General features: G+C 37.0%; 1 protein-coding gene across 1 annotated transcript in view; it reads left to right on the top strand.

Annotated features, from left to right (window-relative positions):
- Window positions 1–21959, top strand: part of ARMC2 (armadillo repeat containing 2) — a 68883-nt gene that overhangs the window by 13372 nt on the left and 33552 nt on the right. The window contains exons 6-10 of the mRNA XM_040599258.1: window positions 10733–10803; window positions 14499–14591; window positions 16757–16932; window positions 18185–18287; window positions 21281–21501. Coding sequence (XP_040455192.1) covers window positions 10733–10803; window positions 14499–14591; window positions 16757–16932; window positions 18185–18287; window positions 21281–21501 — 664 coding nt within the window. The remainder of the gene's footprint in view (window positions 1–10732; window positions 10804–14498; window positions 14592–16756; window positions 16933–18184; window positions 18288–21280; window positions 21502–21959) is intronic.

Genomic DNA, 21959 nt, shown 5'->3' with positions numbered 1-21959 from the left:
CTGTTAATGATGAAACTGCAAAGCATGCCAAAATAGCATGACAGGTTCCTGCCATTAATGCTATTACATTTATTTCAAAGAGAACAGTGGGAATTTTTTTATTCCGAGAATTGCTCACTTTCCATCTCAGGTTCTTGTGTCGTCCCAAGGACTGATGAAAAGAATGAACAGTGCTAATGAAATAACTACTGCTTTATAAAGATACTGGAGGGGAAAAAAGAGAAAAGACTTTTTTGAGGGGAAGTGATTTGTCATTTTGTTTGCAATTCTGTTTTTCAAATAACCATCTAGTTATAATAGAATAGGTATATTAATTGATGGAGATTGAATTTATTGACACGCCTCAGTAAAGCAAGGAGCAATTTCTAACAATCATAAGGAAGCTAAGTTTTGATTACATCTTCATTCAACCATTGTTCCTTGCCATCTATTGTGATTGCTATAGAAATGAAACTTCTAAAATGTTTTCTGCATTCATATATTTCAACAGAAGTGTCAACAGCAATGGCAGATTTGCTGATGAAAAGCAACAGTTTCCCTGGTGAGAAAAGATGATTTTTTAAAATTTTTTTTCTCCTCCTCCTCCAATTTCTCAATATTCTGAAAGCTTAAATGTCATTCCAAGACTCCTTAGAAAGATAGGTGCCTTCAGTGAGGAAAAGCTTGGTGGCAAACAGTTGATTCCCATGTGGCCTGCAGTATTTTTTTTTTAAATAAGCAATTTCTGTAAATAGCTACAAAAGTATTAGAAGGTGCTATAAAGAAGAGATACTATGCACTATTTTCTGTTGCTGTCCTTATTAAATGCCTGTTTGACAGAACTCTTGAGAGGTATTCATCAACTGCTTCCATAAGATTAGTTTCTCTTTCTTGTGCTGTTTAGAGTTTTGGAATGCTTCAATAGAAAATGATAAAAGCAGGGGACAAGTGAATACTGGAAATCACTTCTGCTTGATTGCTTAAACTAGCTTCACATCTGTGCCCAAAATATTTTTTCCTTTTCTCGTCATAGAAGAGGATTCCTACAGAGGAGATGATTTCTTTTCTGAAGGGAACATCCATTGTGTTTTGCTCTGGATGAATATTTGAAATGAATGACATGATGTGGATGTTACTTTGTTGTATGGTTTAGCTGATACTGCTGTAGATTCTCCAGACTTCTTTCAGGATTTCTGTTCTCTTGTTTGTGTATTTTTGCAACTTCTAGAGTTCTCATAAAGCCACAGAAACAGGAAATTAATCTACTAGCTAATCTTTATCTGTTTCTGCCTCAGTTCCACTAGCTATTGAGACCACTAATTTAAGAAACAAACAATCAAGTGGTGGGAAAGCTTTCACAGGTAGACCTTTCTACAGTGTTATCCAAAGACAGTAACAACACCTGTCCTTCCCAGATGGTGCCTGTTTTTGTATAGAGTTAGGTATACCAAGAGAAGATTGGGCATGAAGAATTCTTTTTTTCCAGAACTTTTCGTAAACTATAGATATATCTCTAGTATCTATATACTTTATATAGACTATAGGTAATGTATCTCTTGTTTCTTTACTTGTGAAAGAGAGGGTGGAGTTTAGGCTCATTTTTACTGCCTACTCCAAAGGGAGTCTTTCTACTCTAGTCATTAGTTTCAGGATAAGGTCATTGGTCTCCAAATCTGGGAGATCAAGGTCGTGAGAGTCCTTATTACCAATTGAATGGGAATTCTATGATGGGAAACTGTACCATGCAAGGGGTAAAGAAGGAATGCCAATTCAGTCTAGGTAGGACTATAGTGCCAATGGATTTAGATTGAACTTTTGTTTGGAATGGGAATCCTCATTCGAAATTCCAGTTAGGAAGATGAAGCTGTGGTTTTCAGACCCAAATATATTTAGGTTAGCATTTTCAGTGCTTTTTATGGTTAGAATTAGGCTGTTGGTTGTCTGCTTGCTTAAAGATACACTGGCACAAATGGATAATGTTTATATTTTCTGTATTAGGCAGAAGATGCAAAGACTGTGAAGAATAAAAAGGACACAGATACAGTTTTTTTCATCAACCTCTATTATTCTTGTAAGCCATGCTATTTAACGTGTGTCTTCATCAACAGCCTGTATAAATAGAATACTATATTCTTTTTATTGCTGGAGCTGTTGTAAGTAATGGACTATGGCCATGATTGCATTTATAGAGGAATTGTTATTTGCTCATCTTTAGGAAGACTCAAGAGTGTACTTGACCTATTTGTCAACATACTTTTGCAAATTATGTTGCCTTTCTATTATTTATACTTGATCTTATCAGTGGTATCTGTTATAGTCTCAGTTGTAGTTTTCAATCCCTTTGTTTTTGTCTTTTCTGGTGGTGTTACTTATTATATAATCCTCTACAGCTCCTGAAATAATTTTAGGATATCTATATTATCAGTTTTTCAACTATTTGCAGGCTTTTGAAAAGCTTCATAGCTGAGAAACAGGACTGACTAGAAGTTGTGTAATTGGTTTAATATTCTATATTTCTTTTAGTTGTCCACAACTATGTTATGTTTTCTAAGAAGAAAATTGTCTTTAAAAATTGAGCTCTTACACTAATTCTTTTTTCTTTAAGGCACATGTATTATTTATTTCCACATTGTGTTTGTATCTACTTTGTCCATGAGAGGACATCATAGAAAGGAAAGTTCAGTGGTAGTTGAGCAAAATAGGGACATATTCTCTTAAGTGTCTCAGTGAAAGTCCATTCTTTGTCTAAAATAATAGAGTGCCTTTCAAGTGCTAAGTTACAGATCAGAAAGAAATTGCTTGGTTTGAAACAAGACAAAACCCACAAAAACATACTCCGTACTGTTCAACCAATGAAAGACAATACAGAAAACTAATTCTGATGTCCTTTTGGCAACATAAAAGTTCTGGGTAGTATAATTAAATAGGAATAAATGGGTTAATGAAAAATGTGAATGTTAATTGGCATATGGAAAAATTAATTTCAATAAGAATGAATGGTAACACAAAATACATATTTTCCTCATTTTGCCAAAAGCTAAACCAATTCCTATTAGTCGCTTTGGCAAAAATACTAGGATGTTGTTTACACTTACTTTCAAAGTCTGCAGAGCAGTATCTTGTTATTAAACTCAGTAAGTATGGTTTAGAGTTAGAACTGTCTTGTTTCCTGATCGCTGAACATGGTGGAAAAATGGTAGCAGAGGGCTTATGTTCTAAAGCAGTGGTTCCTAAGCATTGTGTAACTGAACATTGCCTGGGGAAATCAGTCACACTCTCTGTCACTTGCTCCAGCTCCGCATCTGACTCCCCTTCTACTTTGCCTTGGGGTTCTTGCACCACCTTGTCCCTAGCTGCTGACTCAGGGTTTGCTGCATCATCCTTCTTGTCCTGATTCCCAGGATCACCATTAGTTAGTTCCTTTTGACTTTCTTTAGAGTTGCCATCCTCTTTGAGATGAAGCTGCTGAGTCTGGCTGTGCCCTGATAAACTTAGAGCCTTAAGGTATCTTTGCATGGCGCTCCCCAGTGCTCCTGCCAAAAGACCTGGTGGGTAGTTCTGACTAATATAGAAAAACCGTAATTGGCATTCAGTATATAAGCAACCCATTGGTTGATATGTCAGAGGGTTGTGCAGCTGTCCAGAAGCACCTTGACAGGCTGAAGAAATGGATTGACAAGAACCTCATGCAGTTTAACAACAGCAAGTGTGAAGTCCTGCACCCAGAGAGGAACAGCCCCAGGCAGCAGTATATACAACAGTGTATACTGGGGGCTGGCCAGCTGGGAAGGCAGCTTTGTGGAAAAAGACCTAGAGGGGTTCTGGTGGCTGCTAACTTCACAGAACAGCTCAGGTTGGAAGGACCTCAGAAGATAATCTGGTCCAATCTTTTGTGGAAAAGGGAGTCTATATGAGTTTATCTGGCACTCTGTTCATTCGTATCCTGAAAACCTCCACCGCACTTGGAGTGCTGGCTCCTGTTCTGGGCTCACAGTCCGACAGAGTTATGGAGCAGCTGGAGAGAGAGCAGCTACTAAGATGATAAAGGGAGTCCTTTTTGCAAGGAAGGGCTGAGGGAGCTGTGACTGTTTAGCCTGGAGAAGAGAAGGCTTGGAAGGGGTCTTATCAACATACAAATACCTGAAGGGGAGGGTGTGTTGTGACACCCTCATTGGTTGTGTGATGAGCTCTTCCTTCTCCCCCATGACAGGCACTTGAAAGAGGAAAAAATATTTACCTGTGACTGCTCCTCTAAGTGACTTATTGGCTGTGTATACTTTCACAACATATCCTTGCAGCTTGTCTGTAGTCCGTATAGAATTTGGGAATCATTGTTTGAAAGGAAAATACACAACTGCTTGAATAGCCAAATGATCCTTGTCAATAGAAGGCATGCCTTCCTGGATACTGCTAGCATTAGAAATAAACCCAGATTGCAGTGTAGATGTCACACTCAGAATGTACATGTCAGTAACATCTCAAAGAACAGTCTTTCTAAATGGCATATGTGTTTCAGGATTATCTGCATTTGGGGGAACTGAGCTCTTAACTACTCTGAAAGAACACCTTTGTGCCCAGTAGCCCTTTTGATATTTCTGGTTTGCCTGAGCAGGCCCTCAGGATCTGCTTAGCATTGCTTTAAGTCTGTTATTCTTACCACTTAATGAAACATCTTGATTTTTGGGTGTAGATACATCATGTCTGGCTTTCCAATGCACACAACATATGTTTGTAAAATCAGATGTTCAGTGCTTGTATTTATGTATAAACAGTCTGCATCTTTTACTTATTGCAGTGCCTAGGCTGGTTTTAGAGCCTTGTGTAAAGGTAGAATTTGCTCTCCTAGATGTTTGAAGGCCTGAAAATGGGGATCCAAAATAAAATCTGTAAAAAATTGAGTCACATTTTTGGGTTTCAAATTAACGAGAAGAAAGGAAGTTTGTGGGGGCTGAAGGAGGTGGAATTAAGGAAAATACATTGGGGAGAAATTGAGTGACAATTGGAGGAAAATGGAAGAAAAAAGAAGAGCAGGGGAATGCATCACGGTGAAAAACATGAAGGCAGAATCTGAAGAACTGCAGACAGGGCACCCCAACAGCAGCCTCTATGTGCTTGAGGCATCTGAGAAACTTTCTGGTCACTGTCAGAAGACACTGAGCAAGGTGGACTTTCAGTGTGACCTATTATGGCTTTTGTATATTTTTGTTGCATAAATGGCTAGTATACTTTTAACTTAAGTAGGACTGGTTTTGTTTACCTTATCAAAATACAGACAAAAAAAAAAAAGGGCTGTAAGGACGAACAATGAAACTGTCAGGGGCTTGGATTTGCTTACGTGGAAGGAACTTGGAAGATTAGAAATATTCTACAGATACAGAAAATGCTCTGCAGATAGAGATGTGTAGAAATTGTGTGCTCATAATTACAGTTTTCTGACTCAAGAAAAGGGCAGCAAAGAAATAAAAGGGAATTGAGTCAGTAAACACAAATACGGTAGAAAATTATTTAAAGATAAACTTAATGCTGTCCCCCAGCCAAATACTACTTTACTTTAGGAAGTGCTACTAGAAGTTAGCAATGAGGCCAGTGTTTTATTGAGAGCACATGGATGATGAGAGATCTTTCACATGGCAGTAACACAGACTAAGGCTTCTTATCAGGAAGGAACTTCTGAAGAGGTTTTTCTGTGAGTGTGTGCTTGCCAGCTTTATGTTGTCTTCTCATACACTGTAAAGAGGTAGTTGAAGACAAGCTTTTAGACTAATTAGACCATGTTCTGTTTCATATTTTTATAAAATGTATGTAAACATATGTTCTGTAATATTTAGTGTTGGAATTTATGCAGGTGACGCCTTCAGAAGGCAGCGTGCTATGCGTTTTTCCAAGTATGTTCTAAGTTACCTTTTCTGGTTTAAATATTGCTGATGTTTGAGTTTTATTACTGTTTGGAATGTTTCGCATGGAGCTGACTAAGAGAAAATGGTGTTTGTTAGTCAGTTTCATAAAGGCCTTGGACATTAAGCCTAATATACCTTCTATTTCTGTCAGTGGAAACCAGTTTGATTCTTCTGATGTCTTCAACCACCCCTCCCGACCCCAAAGAAGCTGCCTTAAGCAGTCATGTGGAATTTGCCAACAAAAGATATCTTTAAATACAAAGTTAAGGGTGATCTGCAGAATTATGTTATCTACCGGATCACAGAGTTGGTAATTCATTTTCATTTCTTTGTTTAAAAATGGAAAATAAATCTATTTCCAGACACTGGGTAGTGTCTACTTTGTATGCCTTCCTCACAGTATTTACCCAAGGCACGCACGCTATGGACTGTCTGCATGTGAGTAGCTCTCTCCCTTTGTTAAGAGTATGTTCAGATTCTGGTTTACATGCGATAGTCCCAGTTCCTATCTTTGCTTCAAGTGAGAGAGCCCACAGATTCCATTTACGTGGGTGCAAGAGAGGAGGCTCGTAATCTCTGACAGAGCAGAGTCGTGTGAGATTTTGGCATGTGCAGAAGCAGATGGTATGAGATTTATGGCCTTTTCCATATCCATTGCCCTTACCTTTTGCTCATTCCCCATTATTCCTAGTCTTCTCATTGAAAACTATCCGAGTCTTCATCCTTTTTTGCAGGCAGTTATGCTCCCTTGTTCTTCTCCCACTTCCATATTTTCTACTTTTGCCTCCCAAAGTTATAAGAGTATGTGGGTGTTACAAGAACCTTACTGAGAGGAGAGGGTAGTATCCAGAGGGGGATGCCTTCAAGTTTGACAGTTTGGAAAAAGTGATTGCGTTCCCTTTTCTTTCTAGTTAGGCTTTGTACCTTGCTGATCAAAGATGCTTGTTAAAGACAATTCTGTAGAGCAGCATTAACTTCTTAGTATCAGGCCATGTGTCCTTAACTGGCAACTAAATTGTGGGTGGGGCACCAGGGCTACATCTGTACTAATGATTAATAAAAATTAAACGAAGGAATCTCTGGCTTTGTGGCCAACTGCTGTAACATGGGTTATGTTAGTACAATGAAAGTATTTTTAACCCCCTCCCTGCCAAACACAAAGTATTGGCTGGGAACGCCCCTACCTGTGCTTGTCTGTGACCTGTGCCCAGGCATTTGTCAGGGAAGGTACTACCTTTCTTGGCACGGAACTGTAGCAGGGACCATGCTAAGGGTCTAACTGTACGGAACGGCGTGGCCCAAAATTCAGGCCCATTGCCAGAGTGTTTCACAAGTTAAAGAGGTAGCCAGATTCTCAGATGTTTACGGCTCCGCAGTATAAGGAAAAAGCCATTCCTCTGTTGGGGTCTTACACTCATGTTTGTGAATCAGACCTTGCTTTTGTGTGCAGCTTCTTCAGAGAGAACTAGCCCAATTCTTTGCTTCTGGGATGCAGTTCTTAGAAATGTAGTTTTCCCTGGAATACCACTGAAGGGTGAGAGTTTGCAGATTTACCATTAACAAGAGGCTTATGGCAAGAACAAGCAAGTAAGCATCTAAATATGCAGAGTTTCTGAATAAATGCTGCTTTCACTTAATCAGGCATGCTTTTGTCAGGGGGAAAATATTGAACACGTGTTGGGTCTGGCTGAGGTGGACTTAATTTTCCTCATAGCAGCCCTCGTAGTGCTGTGCTTTGTATTGGTTGCTAGAAAGGTGTTGATAACACACCAGTGCCTTGGCTGCTGCTGAGCAGTGCTCACATAGCATCAAGGCTGTCTCACTGACATTCCACCCCCCTCACCAGTAGGTTGGGAGTGGGCAAGATCTTGGGAGGGGATGCAGTCAGGACAGCTGAGCCAAACTGTGCAAAGGAATATTTCATAACATATGATGTCTGCTCAGTAGTAAAAGCTAAGAAAAAGGAAGGGGGTGGTGTGTGTGTGTGTGTGTGTCTGTGTGCATGCATTAGTATGGGATTTGTCTTCCTAGCAGGAGCAACTGCTATGTGTACTGACTGCTTCCTGGGAAGTGGTTGGACACCACCTGCTACTGCAAAGCCTTTGCTTTTGCTTTATTAAACTGCCTTTGTCTTGATCCGCGAGGTTTTTTCAATCTTACTTTGTCCCCACCCTCCTGCTGAGGAGAGCAGTGGTAGAGCAACTTGGTGAGCACAACACACTACTGCAGTGCTGGTTCCCGTGCCTTTTGGAAGTCCTTGTAGTCTGTGTACATTCAAGAAGGCAGTGTTCCTCATAGGGGCTACTATGATCTCCCTAGTATGAGAAGGACAGAGATGATTAGTTGCCAAGTTTTTTCTCTGTAAATCATCAGAGCCTCTGTCAGTTGATTTCTTGATGAGTCCCTTATCAGATGATCAGATTTCTGCCAATTGACTTTGTTTCCAAGGCAACCGCTCTCTTGACAAGCCAGTTCCCTTCAGTAGTAAGTAACTTATTTTTTAGAGTAGGTTGATTGCATTTTAACTGCGTAGTTCTCAACAAGATATTGCTGCTCTAAGTTTCAGCCCTACATGAAAGTGAAAAGATAACAAAGAAGCAGAAGTCTCTGTAACTCAAATGAAGTTGGCAGCATTGTAAAGATACATAAAGGGATTTTATAATCTCTTACAAAATTCATAAATTGTACATACTCCCTAAAGATAAGCCTGCCCACCAGTCATTCTCATTTATGTACATGGTGTATTCTTTGTCTGAAAATAATGTGAGTTCTAGTTAAGCTGTTTAATTTATGAGGCTGTTTCCCAAAAGTACAGATAGTTCAGCGAATACCAGCACTACAACAATCTGGTTTCCTACTCATAGATCTTCAAACTGGTTGATACTGGTTTATAAGAAATCATAGGTTCCAACCAAGCTTTTTTTTACATAGTTAAGACTTTGATATTGTCTTACCCTTCATCTTCCTATGTAGTGTTTCTATCTGATAAGTGTGTGTTCAGGTTACCGCATCCTTTGCTTCAGTGTCTTTTCTATTCAGCTACTTCTGTTTCCTATGAAACTTGTAAGATTGTCTTTGTTGAGGTTTCTTGGATTCATCCTGTGAATTTACATTTTAGGAGAAGAGGCACAGACAGGATAGAGTTACAAAACTCTTTTTCTGAGGAAAGCAAACTGAAACATCCATATTCATATAGGCAGATAGTATCATCATGCCTACGTATAATTCTAAAGATACTGATTTCTGAACATAGCTGGGTTTGTATTAGGTGACTGAAGTTGTTGTCTTGCTTATCCAATGTCCTTTCAGGTTATAGCCTTGACTTCAGAGATGGCTGAACCTCATAGAGTCATTTCTTAAATTTATAAAGTTTGCCCGACAAGGTATTCACATAAATGGAACCAAATTTTGATTTCTTTTAAGACATTGGACTGTATTTAATTGTGCTGTAGAAATTCTGTTTCTTACAGATGTCAGTCTTAGAGATGTAAGCACTTGTCTATTTTTATTTTATTTTTTTGAAGCACTCTTTCCCCAGAGGAGTAGGAATTGCCATATATGAGCTGAAATGATTTCAGGATAGTTTGTGTAAGCATTTGGATTTTGGAGCATTTAAATCCTCATGCTGTAAAAAGAAAGAATTACTCACTGTTAGCCATAATGAAGCAAGTGTTCCTCTGTAATGTGATTGCTTGGAAATTTTTGACTGATCACAGTGAACTATCCAGTCCCCTTTGTAGGGAAGTGATTTTACAAGAGCTTTGTCTTTTATTCTGTCTCCATCTGTTGATAGGATGACTTACATCTTCTGTCTGGAGTGGCAGATAGGATGTAGGCACCAATCCAGCAAAGCACTTAAACAGTTTAGCTTTAAGCCTTGTAGCAACTACATTAACAGGTTAAAAAAATTGAAATAACATTGCTAACACACTACTGTTGTCTTCAGAAGGAACTTTAGGAGATTAGATTGTACTGGTACGTGTACTTTAAATGCAGTAAGAAGTGTTAAATTAAACGTACACTGAGAATGGAAAACATATATTAAGACCTTTGTCTTTAGTAAAGAATTTAAAGGAGGAAATATTCCTGTTTAATAGCAAAAGGAGTCTTTAACGTGTATGTTTCTTTTAGATCAGTGCTGCTTGAGTGTGTAGCTAGGCAAACAGAATAGATTTATCACAGATGTATGTAGTAGTTCCCTCTGGGCAAGGAAAGACTAATACAATCATCAGGAATTATGGCATTACTCACTGTTGCTTTACAAAGAAATGACAACATACATGTTTCTTGTACTAACAGAACTAGTGACCACTGCACAGTTAGCAATAGTTCACAGGCAGACCTGGGAATTATGATGTTTACATTAAAGGTTACTAAAGTGCTTGTTTCTTTGAAAAATCTTGTCATTGCATCTTTTAAAAGTGTTAATTCTATCAGAAGAAAGCACTGTCCTTGTGAATGGATGAACTTACAGTTTTAGGGTAGTTGAGTTTATATTCAGTTAATGACACTGGTGATAAAATAAAAATTGGCTCTTGCTGAGTTTAGTTGGGCTCAGCTTTGAGGGTCACTGTACAAGCGGCAATTCTTTAGGTTTTGTGTTCCGTAATGGTGACCTCTTGTGGTGTAAATATGTCAGTATTTCTGAAGGGGCTTTCTCTAATGCACAGTGGAGAAAGTTGTATTTATATGTCCATTTTGAGGAGGAGATAACCTACTAACTTAGTAAAATAAGTTATAATCTTTTCCACTTAGTTATCAATATACAGATCTCATACTGAGTGCATATGAAGAAAGAAGCATTTTGAGCACTGTATTCTGATACACTTGGCACATGTCTATACTATATCTTTCAGTGACCAGATGAAAAAGCCTGGCACAAGTTCATCACGGCCAAGGAGTACAGGCTGGAAGAGAAGAGTAACAGGTACTTCATAAGGCATTTCAATCAGAACAGTCAAATAGAAATAATTTATTTTTTGTGATTAGAAGATGGTTTTATTCTTTATTCTTTGAACAATATTTGTAATTTTTTAATTGGTTTGGGGTTTTTTTGTTGTTGTTGTTATTAGTAAATAGAAACAATATTCAGGAGAACTTCACTCTAAAAATGTGTTGATATATTCTCTCTTGTTTTTCCCATATGTAGCCTTAAGAATTTGTCAGTCTATTAACACCTTGTTTGCCCATCACTTTTTGTAAATTGGCATGGTTGCACAGAAACTAATAAAGCTATGCCAAGCTATATTAGCTGAAGATACAGATTCTGATTGCCCTGTAGGGATGCATTTTGCTAATTATACATAACAGATTCTGATTAATATTTCCTCATAGCTGGCATGTTTCATACATGGCAAGTGCATATTTGAGTCTGGTATGGAAACCTGAAGTTTCTACTCTGCTATTATTATGCTTTACTACTATTTTTGTAGAACTGAGAAGTTGTGTTATTCTGGATCATTCTGGCAAAGGCTGTAATGAGCTCTGCTTTCGTTTCCTTCAGAGGAGCTGACAGTATTTACCATGTCATGGGAGTTAGTATTCTGTGGGACTGTATTTTCTCTTGTTTATAAGCCTTTTAATTTATTTGTGCTGTTGAAAAAATGATGTGTGTTATTAGGATTGTTTCTTTTTATATCTATTCTTTTTAACATTACGTAGCTTTCTTAGTTTGTGCATACTTCACCTTTAATCCCAGAATGAAAAGTGTGATAGCAGTAGGAATTCTCAATCATTTCTTCTCTATCGTGGGCTCCTGGGGGGAGCGTTCATTTACAGATTATTTCTGTTTTCTGGTTTGTGCTTATACTTTCACATTTTTAGAGGGGAGGTAGACTTTTTTTAATATTGATATGTTCGTAGCCACTCAGTATTCCATGAAAAGACTAAACGTGGTAAGTCAGGCAGTACACAGCTTTTGAAAGAACGGTGTTGCTAAGGCTCTTGTATTTACATGCTAAAAACAGCAACCAATAAATGTAGACTGATTAGTGATTTTTTTTTTTTTTTGACCAGAATGCAAAGCTGTGGTTAAGACCTATGAAAAACTGAGACAATGAACTTGAACTTGCTGAATTCTTTTGCTTGAGTATTTTTGCTGTTGAACTGTAATCCACTCAATCAGAAAGTTCAAGACAGCTTCTGCAATATTTTAAATACAGCTAGTGTGTAACCTTTCATCAGCACCTTAAAAATCTACCAGGACTGAGACATGTGCAAGTTTACAATTTATTAATGTTGCTTTCCTTTATAATCATAATTCCTGTTCATTCTTATTACTAGGATTAATACCATTTAGTAAAAGCTGATTATCTCTTTTTTTTTTTTCCTAGTTACAAGAGATACTTGTTTAAAAAAATGTGCCATTGTGTCTTTCAGGTCGTTATATTTTTCTGATGAATGTGAGACAAGTGCAGCAGAGTGGCACAAAAAAATCAGTTCTTTTTGTTCTGAACTAAAAATTGAATGTCTTTTTTTTTCTAGTGGAAAGTTTGGTCATATCTGCAGATGCATACATTAACTATTTATTTCTTGCTTAATAAAGTTAAGCATGTGTGTAGTTAGGAAGTTGGTCCCATCTTTCAGTTTTAGAGAGATAGCTATGACTTGGAAAGAAAAGAAATAATTAAGTCAGTATGTGGGTTTTTTGACAGGAAGAAACAGTGCAGACTATTCTAGTGTTCTCATTTCGGCTGTGCTCTTACATTACCCGGAGCTGAACTTTCACTTCATTGCAAATGCTGCATAGTGTTTTATTAGTTAAGCTACTCATCGATCTAAGACTGTTAACTCATTTGATCTAGAAAATAAAAAAAGTCTGCAAAAGAAGTGATAATAATATTACCTGATAATGTGTTCTTATACTAATATGTATATATGCACATGCCAACGATACATAGTTGTTGTATTGACACACCAGTATATTACTTATGATAGCAGCACGTATTGAAATAGGTATAACTGATAGATACATTCTGTGTAAAATATAGACAGTTAAAGCTAATGCAGATTAGAAAAAAGGAGTCTGGAATTTTTTTTAGAGAGCAATGTTTTCAAATAGTCAGGAATTTTTAATTGTTTCACTGTTCCAGGTAATGCTCAGTAGGCTGTAGTTTTTTTCAGGTATGAGATACTGTTCTTATGATACAAACCTCTCAATATCAGTATTCTCATGTAGTACAATGGGTTTTGTGTTTGATAACGATTATGTTAAGAATTTACATTGTCATTTTAAATGCAGGAGCTAGTAATGAACAGTAGCAGACACTTTCTGACAAATCTGCAACTTAAGTATTTATTCTAATCTTAATGGCTTTCTTTGTGTTATTTGGTGGAGTTGCATGACTTTTATTTTCCTATTTAAAAAAAACAACAACCAACCAAACCCCAAATATAAGAACAAAATGGTTGCCTGCAAGAGAAGGAGCTTAACCTTAACTTGAACTCTAAAAATATGCACCTTGTAAGCAATTGTTAGATCCTTTAAAACTCAAGTTGCGCAGAGACTGTCTGTTCAGCTGTAGTGAGCTAATGGTCAAGACCATAGTGCCAGGTGAATGTGAAAAGGTTGTTCAGCAAGTCAGAATAGTTCCCATTGATACTGCAACCATGTGAAAGTCAATCCTGGAATCCATTTTTTAATAAACCGTGTTTCACCAACTCCCATCTCCAGTCTGAAAACAGATACATGCTCTCAGTCTTGTTTCCAGAAGAATTCCAGACCGCTGATTTTTAAGTCTACCAGTTTTTAGTTTGATGTATGCTGATTGGGTTTTTTTTGTCTTTTTGAAGCAAAGTATTAAAAAAGCTGAAGTATTTTTAAAAACTTATCTTTTTGAAGTGGACAAGGTTTCTGATAATGAACAGTAGCTCTTTCTCAAGTCACTGGAGGAAACTGGTTATGGGTGGCCAAGAAAACTGCGAACTGGTTGCCTTCAAGGTTTCTGACATGTTAACTGGAGGCAAAATATCAACATCTTGAAGATATTTGTAGTTTGCTGTTTATTTCCCAAAATGCTGTGTGAGAAATTGTTTACTGTAACAAAGAATAAGAGGGAAACATGCATTTTACAAAAATTTAGTTGAGAAGTTCTCAAAACTAATTGTGTAAAGTGGTTAGAATTGCTAACAGGATTTCCTAACTAGTAAGACCATTTTCCCTAACTGACCAGAGTCAGTTAACCAAGCTTAGTGTAATACTGTGCATGTGTACTAGACAAAATTGTACAATCCTAGAGGATTGTGTGTAGTATGGATATTTTTTAACATGGAATAAGCTGTCACATGAACACAGGGCTAAATGTTGATGTAAAAGTAGTCATTATCTTCCAATTCAGCGATCAAATAAAATATTAATGTCAGCAAACAAAAACAAATCTGGCTTTACAGCACAGCTTTGAGTTTCCAAACATTTATCCATCTAGTTTTGTTTAAAACTTTTGTTTTTGAGAAAATGTAAATAAAACCAAAAGCTTGAATAGGTAGAATAACCCACAATATAGCAAAAAGTGACATTTTCAGATTTTTTTTCTGACTGATGAATAAAGTATTTGTAGCTATTTATTTGTGTAGAAGTTGAAGCCTTCATTGAATATGTACTTTTGTTTTGAATGTATTTTGAAGGCTTAGAGGATGAAACAAGAATAAATGAATCAGAAGAGGAAGAAATCTTTTGGCATAAAAAAATTTTACCAATTCTGCATGAACTGGAAAAAGGTGGGTAACACTGTTCTTGAAAGGGGGTGTTTTCTGTACTATTTCCTGCAGGAAACATGGGGCTCATTTGTGTTTACTACAGAGGAGTAACAGTAGTTGGACTACGTAGCCTTTTACGCTTTCATGTGTTCAGTGACTTTGCAGTGTAAAACTGGCCTGGGCAGCTGTCTCTAGGTGGCCCTGCTTGAGTATGGGGGTTGGACCAGATGACCTCCAGAGGTCCCTTCCAACCTCATCCATTCTTTGATTCTGTTAAATAAAAATACTGGTTTCGCAAAGATCTTGTCTGATTAAATTGCGTTATTTAAACAACATAGCTCTGTCAGCTTAACAGTCAGTGATGAGGTAATAATTTTAAGACTGAAGTGCTGCACGGATTCACTGTTTTAAGCATAGACTGTACTGATGGTCTCAATTAATTTTAGAAAATTTAAGGAAATCTTAATGAAAAATTCCATTTTAGAGTGCTACATGTCTCAGATGACCCACAATACTGAAGCAAAATTGAGTAAATTAAGTATCTCTTGAAAGATTGAACTCTGAAATCCATTTTAATGTTTCATTCAAAAGGTGCTTTAGTTGATTTCTATAGGCATTGTATTTATTCGTAAGGTGAGAATATAGAAAGTATTGCAGTTTTTCCTATCAAAATGAATATTAGAATTCCATAATTTTGATGTTTTGAGTGGGTCTGTTGGTAATTCAGTAAGTTTTAATACTGTCTGCCATCACTTGCTTCATAGCTTTCAGCTAATTCCCTGCACATGCATTTAGGTCACATTTAGGGGTTTTCTTTTTTTGTTAATAGAAAGCCTTTTTCTTCCTCTTTCACCCCCAAAAATATTTGCAGAAAACTTCCCATTCAAAAACAAATCTGAAGCTTAACCTGGAACTTAATTATTGACTAAAATCTTATGAATATTGTGCACTTGAGATGATTGTTCTATGACAAAACCAAAGTCTCTTTTTCTGGAGAAGCAAATACTTGTAACGTTCCAGTACTCAAGGGAGGGATACGCTTCAAAAAATGTCCCATGGGATGAGTGATGAAGAATTTTTGTTGTTCTTATTAATTTTGATGAAATGGAATGGAGACCTTTCAATTTTGGTTTCTTGCCACTCCTGTTTCACTGCTTACTGGAGCAGAGGATTTAGAATCATGCTAAATTTTGTTAAATTTTCTGTCATGATTGGAGTAGGAATGTAATAGTCATTGCTGTTTCTTGAGTATGATGATTGCAAATTGAGAGATTCCAGGTGCTGCTCAGCATGAGACTTGGGTCCTTGAATTCGCCTACAGGTTTGGGGCCTTAGACATAATGGTTTTTTGTCATCACTTCCTGTCCTATTTCATCACAAGTGCTTTGCCTACTTGAATGTGACTGTTCCAGCTGTGAAGTACATTTTGAGTAAATGCAGAGTTTATACAGGCAGTTTTGATGGATTTATATGGTGCTTTTATCAATGTCACCTTATAGACAAAAGCAAATGTAAGAAAAGAAAAAACTCAAACCCCTAATGCCTGAATTTTTAAAATAATCAAGACTTTTCCCTTTCCCTCTAAAGTAAATGTACATGATTTCATTGTGTTGAAATGAAGATTTTGTAATAATTTGCTGCAGGTTTTATTTTTGTATTTTTAAAATAGTGTTTGAGGGACTCAGGTTAGGAGGTAGATGGCTTTTTTGTCAATAGGCCAACAGTCGACTCAAATATTCACTTGTTCTTAATCCCAGCAAGGTTTGATATATTGGGTTATGCATATGGGAAGAAAAATATTCCTTAACTGTCTGTTTTTTCATGTAATGTTTGGTGGAATTCTTTAAAGAATATATTCAGATTCACAGTTTCCTGGTAGACATTTGGTCAATCTGATTATTAAAGCATTAAGGGGAGTTTCATTTCAGCTTTTTTTTTTTTTTTCCAGGTATTATTTTGGCTCTCTGATTTCTTGGCTTGAGTCTCTTCTTTTTGAAAGAGTAGAATGAAACTGTTTCTGAGGATCGCGTTACCTTTTTAAGAGATTTATTGGGTGCCTTAATTTTTGTTGTGCAAGCTGTTCTTTCTTTTGTTCTCCTGTATCTTTGCCTATTGAGATGTTCTGGAAAAGGTGGCACTACTAATTTATTTTTTTTTTTCCCTCCTTCTCCACCTCCTTGAAGTAGAAGACAATGTAGAAAAACTTTGTCTGGCTTGCACCAAGCTCTATCAAGCCTTGAATGAAGGAAATATGCTTGGAAAAAGATTTAAAAGAAGAAGTGTGCTTCTGAAGACATTATATAAACTTGTAGACATTGATTCAGATCCACTTTGCCTGAAGCTGGCAAAGATTATTCTGGCTGTAAGTGTTTTAAAATGCTGTTTGGTAGAATGTGAAGCTCAAAATTGTGAATTACAACTTGCATTTAATTTTTCATTTCATACTTGTATATTGTGTCTAAACTAACCCTTTCCTAAGCCCAGTTTTGTACCACACAGTTATTATTCTCCCATTCATCCAGATCAGCACTTGTTGGAACCTATTTTCTACAGAGATGTTAAGTCTGGGAGAGGAAGGAGGGACACAAAGTAGGGTAGATGATATATGGTGGCAGGAATACTGCTTAGGCATGGAAGAGAGACAGTGTCCTGAACTGGGATGCATATGCAAGATTTTAAACAAAACAATAATTTTAAACATTACACATCAAAATGAAGCTTAGTTTCTGAATAACATATTGACCTTTTTAAACAGCTGTATCTGAAAGTGCCAAAACAGGGTTTTTTTGAAAGTGATTAAGTATAATTATCTCTTTCTCTAGTATTTCTGGTTAAAATTCTCCATTAAGTTGGTGCATTTGAACCTATTTGTTCAGCTTCTTATGTATGGACTGGTGAAATACCAGCTAGCATTGTGTTGTAGACAGTAATTTGTGTGTGTGCATTGGGAGAGAGAATTCTTCTTTAAAGTAGTGTATGTTATTGTAATCAGAAGATATAATCATATGTTCAGGTACTACATAGATGTGAAGTGGTGCTTATTAAAAAAAAGTTTGTTACAGACATTTTTCTGTGGAATCTTTTAAAAATCATGAACAAGAGAAGAAATTGCCCTTGAAATGCAGAGGAAAGGAAGAGATTTCTTACTGTATTTTTAATACTTTTACTTCCCTTTCATGATCTCTCAGTGACCACCATAAGATGTTGTTTTCTGATATTTGAGAATAATTTTCATTATGACATGTACTGTGGTACTGGAGTTCTTTGTGGTATGGCCATAGATGCCAAACCAGTGAATCCTGTGCAGAATTTCTTTGTAAGAGAGAATTAGATAAAAAAAGTGCAAGTAACTGATATGCTACATTCAGAAAATACATAATAAGTTTATACATCATCTGTCGTTTTGAAGTCAGTCAGCACAGTTTGCTAAATAGAGCTTCAAGTAGCTAGTTACAGAATCCATTAATTCTACAAACTTTTTTGTTTGGCTTAGTGTACTGTGAGGGTTTCAGCTGGAATTTAATAGTTTGCCATGGTGTCTGTACTTGTGAAGTGTTATGGTGCATTTTTGTATGTAGATTTTAGTTGTGATTTTTATGTCTTTTACTTTGCAGATGAAAGTGGATAGGAATAATCTTCTCAGTGTTTGCAAGCTTGCATTTAAAATTTGCAAGAATGAAAAAAACGATTACCTCATTCAAAGTGATAAATTATTGGGTATGTATTCTATTCTTGTGTATATGTTAGATGTTGAAATTCCGTAGTTAGATTGATCATCTTTCAAGAAACATTCTGAGTTAGCTTAGTCACGCACTAAAAATTGCCTAGGTCCATCTAGTCCAGTATTCTGTAGTGATAGGGAATGCTGTTTAGGGAGGGCATGGAAGCCTACATGTTTTCTGTGATCCATTTCCCCTGTACTACCCCAGCATCCAGAATTGTTACATTCTATTAGGGACATTAGATGGTGCATCCCTGCCTAATCCATTTTGGTCTTGGTTTATAGATCTTTTGTTCATTAATTTGCCAAATTTCTTTTTGAACTTTCTGATTCTGTCTGCCTTTACAGTCTCATAGAGCAACAAGTTCCAGAAGTTCTCTGTCTGCTCTTTTACACCTATCTACTTTTCATTATGCTTCTGCTTGTAGTTTTGCAGGATTTGTAAGAGTTTCTAGTCAGCTTACCCTCTACTTTAATGATTTTTTAAACCGCAGTCATCTCACGTATCTCTGTCTTCTCTTCAGACTGAAGCATCTCTTTGAAAGGGTATTGTGTCATTCTCTCAGTTGTTTCAGTAGCTCTTCTCTGTACCTTCTCTGGCTCCAGATCCTTCTTGAGATGTACAGAACAGAACTGACTACAGAAGTCAAGATGTGTCTGCACCAGATTTCATGGAAGTGAAATAATGCTGTCTGTGTTGTTGGCCATTGTCAGGAAGGATATTGAGAACAATCATTGGCCTTTTTAGCTGCTGCTGCATATTGAGCCGATGGTTTTGGAGAATTGTCAGCAACGGCTCTAAGATCTCTTTTGTGATAGTAACTGTATTTGTGCCATCCATACATACCTTGAAAGTATGAGAAATATGAAGAAAATGACAGCGTGTGAATGATACTCAGTATAGATTGATGGTCAGTCCTTTCATTAACACTTCATTGTGTTTTATTAATGTAGGCCTTGACCTTGCAAGCATTTATTGCGTATGCATAATTTAAAGCATATGTGTATATCTGCTTAAATAGATGAGAGTCTTCATGGTCTTAAAGCTTAGTATGTGAGTGTTGCTAGAAATAAAGACCAGATAAGCCTTTCCAATAGTATGATCAACAGGAAAGGACTCAAAAAAAAAGACAGTATCTCAGATTGCTCAATTGACTTCAGACACTGAAAACTACAACTTTGTAGAAATTAGCATCATAGAAAAATCTGGACAAGTTGAGTGGCTATGTCTGTGTAAGTATTGGGGTTTTTGCTCTTATTTCCATTGTCACTCGCTTCTCTTTCACTTGCTTTTCTTTCCCTGTATTTTTAAAAACTAGTGAAGGAAAGAACATTTTTGGTGGGATTTGTTTGTTTGTTTGTTTATTCATTCTTATGTTTTGGGCCCACCTTATCCAGGCTGGGTGACATGGACATAGGTTATCAATATAATCACCCAGATTCTTGTTGCAGTCACTGGGTTATAGATTCCATTTCTTTTTCTTCCTCTGGACCTGTGAACTATTTATGTGCAGTGGAGCAGCTCCAGTAAAAGAAATAAACTAACTGTTCATCCCAAAATAGACAGCTAGTGTTCAAGACTCTGTTTGATACTGAGCAGAGCAAGGACCTGAAACTCATTTCTCACATTGCCACAACCCAACTGGTTTAGGTGACTGCTAGACAGTTTGTGAGGGTGAGAGTTTGAGCAAGAGTCTAAAGTATGTATACTTCATCCATATACACCCATATATAATTATAGAATCATTTAGGTTGGAAAAAGACCTTTGGGATCATCAAGTCTAACCGTTAACCCAGGACTGCCAAGTCACTAAACCATATCACCAAGCACCATGTCTATGCATTTTTTAAACACCTCCAGGGATGGTGATTCCACCACCTCCCTGGGCAGCCTGCTCCAATGCTTGACCACCCTTTCGGTGAAGAAATTTTTCCTAATATCCAATCTAAACCTCCCCTGGCGTAACTTCAGGCCATTTACTCTTATCCTGTTGCTAGTGCTCTGGGAGAAGAGACCGACACCCACCTGCCTACAGCCTCCTTTCAGGCAGTTGTAGAGGGCAGTAAGATCCCCCTGAGCCTCCTTTTCTCCCGGCTAAACAACCCCAGTTCCCTCAGCTGCTCCTCATAAGACTTTCTCTCTAGACCCTTCCCCAGCCCCGTTGCCCTTCTCTGGACACGCTGCAGCACCTCCACGTCCCTCTTGCAGCGAGGGGCCCAAAACTGAACACAGGATTCGAGGTGCAGCCTCACCAGTGCCCAGTACAAGGGACGGGAAAATGTTTTTATTTAATTGGATGGAACAGGGGGAGCAGAAGTAAATACTGGTTTCAATCAGTTACTAGAAATTGACAAGTGTAAAATTGGTTAGGATTAGTGATTTAAGTTAACGCCCACCAAATTCAGAATGTCTTAATTTGACTGTGAAAGATACACTGTGCTTGCACTAACAACTATTAATTTTAACTTTTCAGATATCTGACAGTGGTAACACAAAGCAAAACTTTTACAGGAACTTTACCTACATAAAAAGTAAATCTGAAAAGGCTACTAACAGACTTCAAATATGAGATCTGAATTCGGCACCTGTGCTTTTTAGTGCTCCCTTTGAGCTGGTTTAAGACATTTGATTTTTAAGGAAGTAGTGCAAATAAACCTCTTCAGAATGTCTCAAGTTTAGCACACAAAATTCCAGGCACACACAATCACTTTTGCAAATGGTGACTGAGGATTTCAATGATTGCTGCTATGTGTTTACAACTGGTGCTGGTTCTTGAAGCCTTGGACAAGAAAAGTGAGGCCCATTCACTTATTCATCAATAATTGTTTCTTGGTTTCAATACAATACCCAATTTTTCTAGCCTACTTACTAGAAATGTAAGAGCTCGATCTGAAGTTTTTCCCCTCAGTTGTTACTCTCTTCAATGACTGGACTGTATCAAATATAAATGTTGATATTGGGCTTACTGAATAATGATTTTCCTTTTAGATTGCTTGTTGGAGGTCCTGAGAACTGAAGATCTACTAAAAAATAATGAAGCTCTCCTGTATTGCATGGGAGCTGTAAAATTCATGTCTGGAAATGCAGTACTACTTAATGAAATGGTCAACAAAGGAGCTGTTGAAATGTTGCTGCAAATAATGAAGCACATTAATAATATAAAAGAAAATGACACATATTTCTCCAACTTGGGCCACCTATTAGTCCAGGTTAGCATTTACATTTATGTCTAAAAGTACACACTTCAAGAACAAATTAATTTAATTAGAGGAGATAAGCTAACCCTGTGTTCCAACGACAGAGGTTTTACCTATATTTGAATAGCCTTATTTTTAAGAAGTTTACATTAAGTTGTTCAGGACCTAAATTTAATTATCATAGATATTTTTGTGTAGTCAGTTTTAAAGCCTTTAGAAATTCTGAAGTTAATAACAGTATTTTTAGGTACCTAATAAACTAGTTTCTTCTTTCTACCTTATGGTGCTGACAGTGTTCTGGATATTATAATAAACAGATAAAAATGTATTCCCTGTTTAAATTCTTTAAACTGAAATAATGAATACAAACCAGTTCAGCAGTACTCTAGATTACAAAAAGCTTCTTACTATAAGAAGAACGCATTTAAAAGAATACATAGGAAAATACAGGTATGTTTCTTTGACAGTGT

Source organism: Falco naumanni, chromosome 6 (genome assembly GCF_017639655.2).
Source record: "Falco naumanni isolate bFalNau1 chromosome 6, bFalNau1.pat, whole genome shotgun sequence".
Taxonomy (NCBI): Eukaryota; Metazoa; Chordata; class Aves; order Falconiformes; family Falconidae; genus Falco; species Falco naumanni.
The sequence above is the reverse complement of the archived record's forward strand: the minus strand, read 5'-3'. Positions and strand labels throughout refer to the sequence as shown.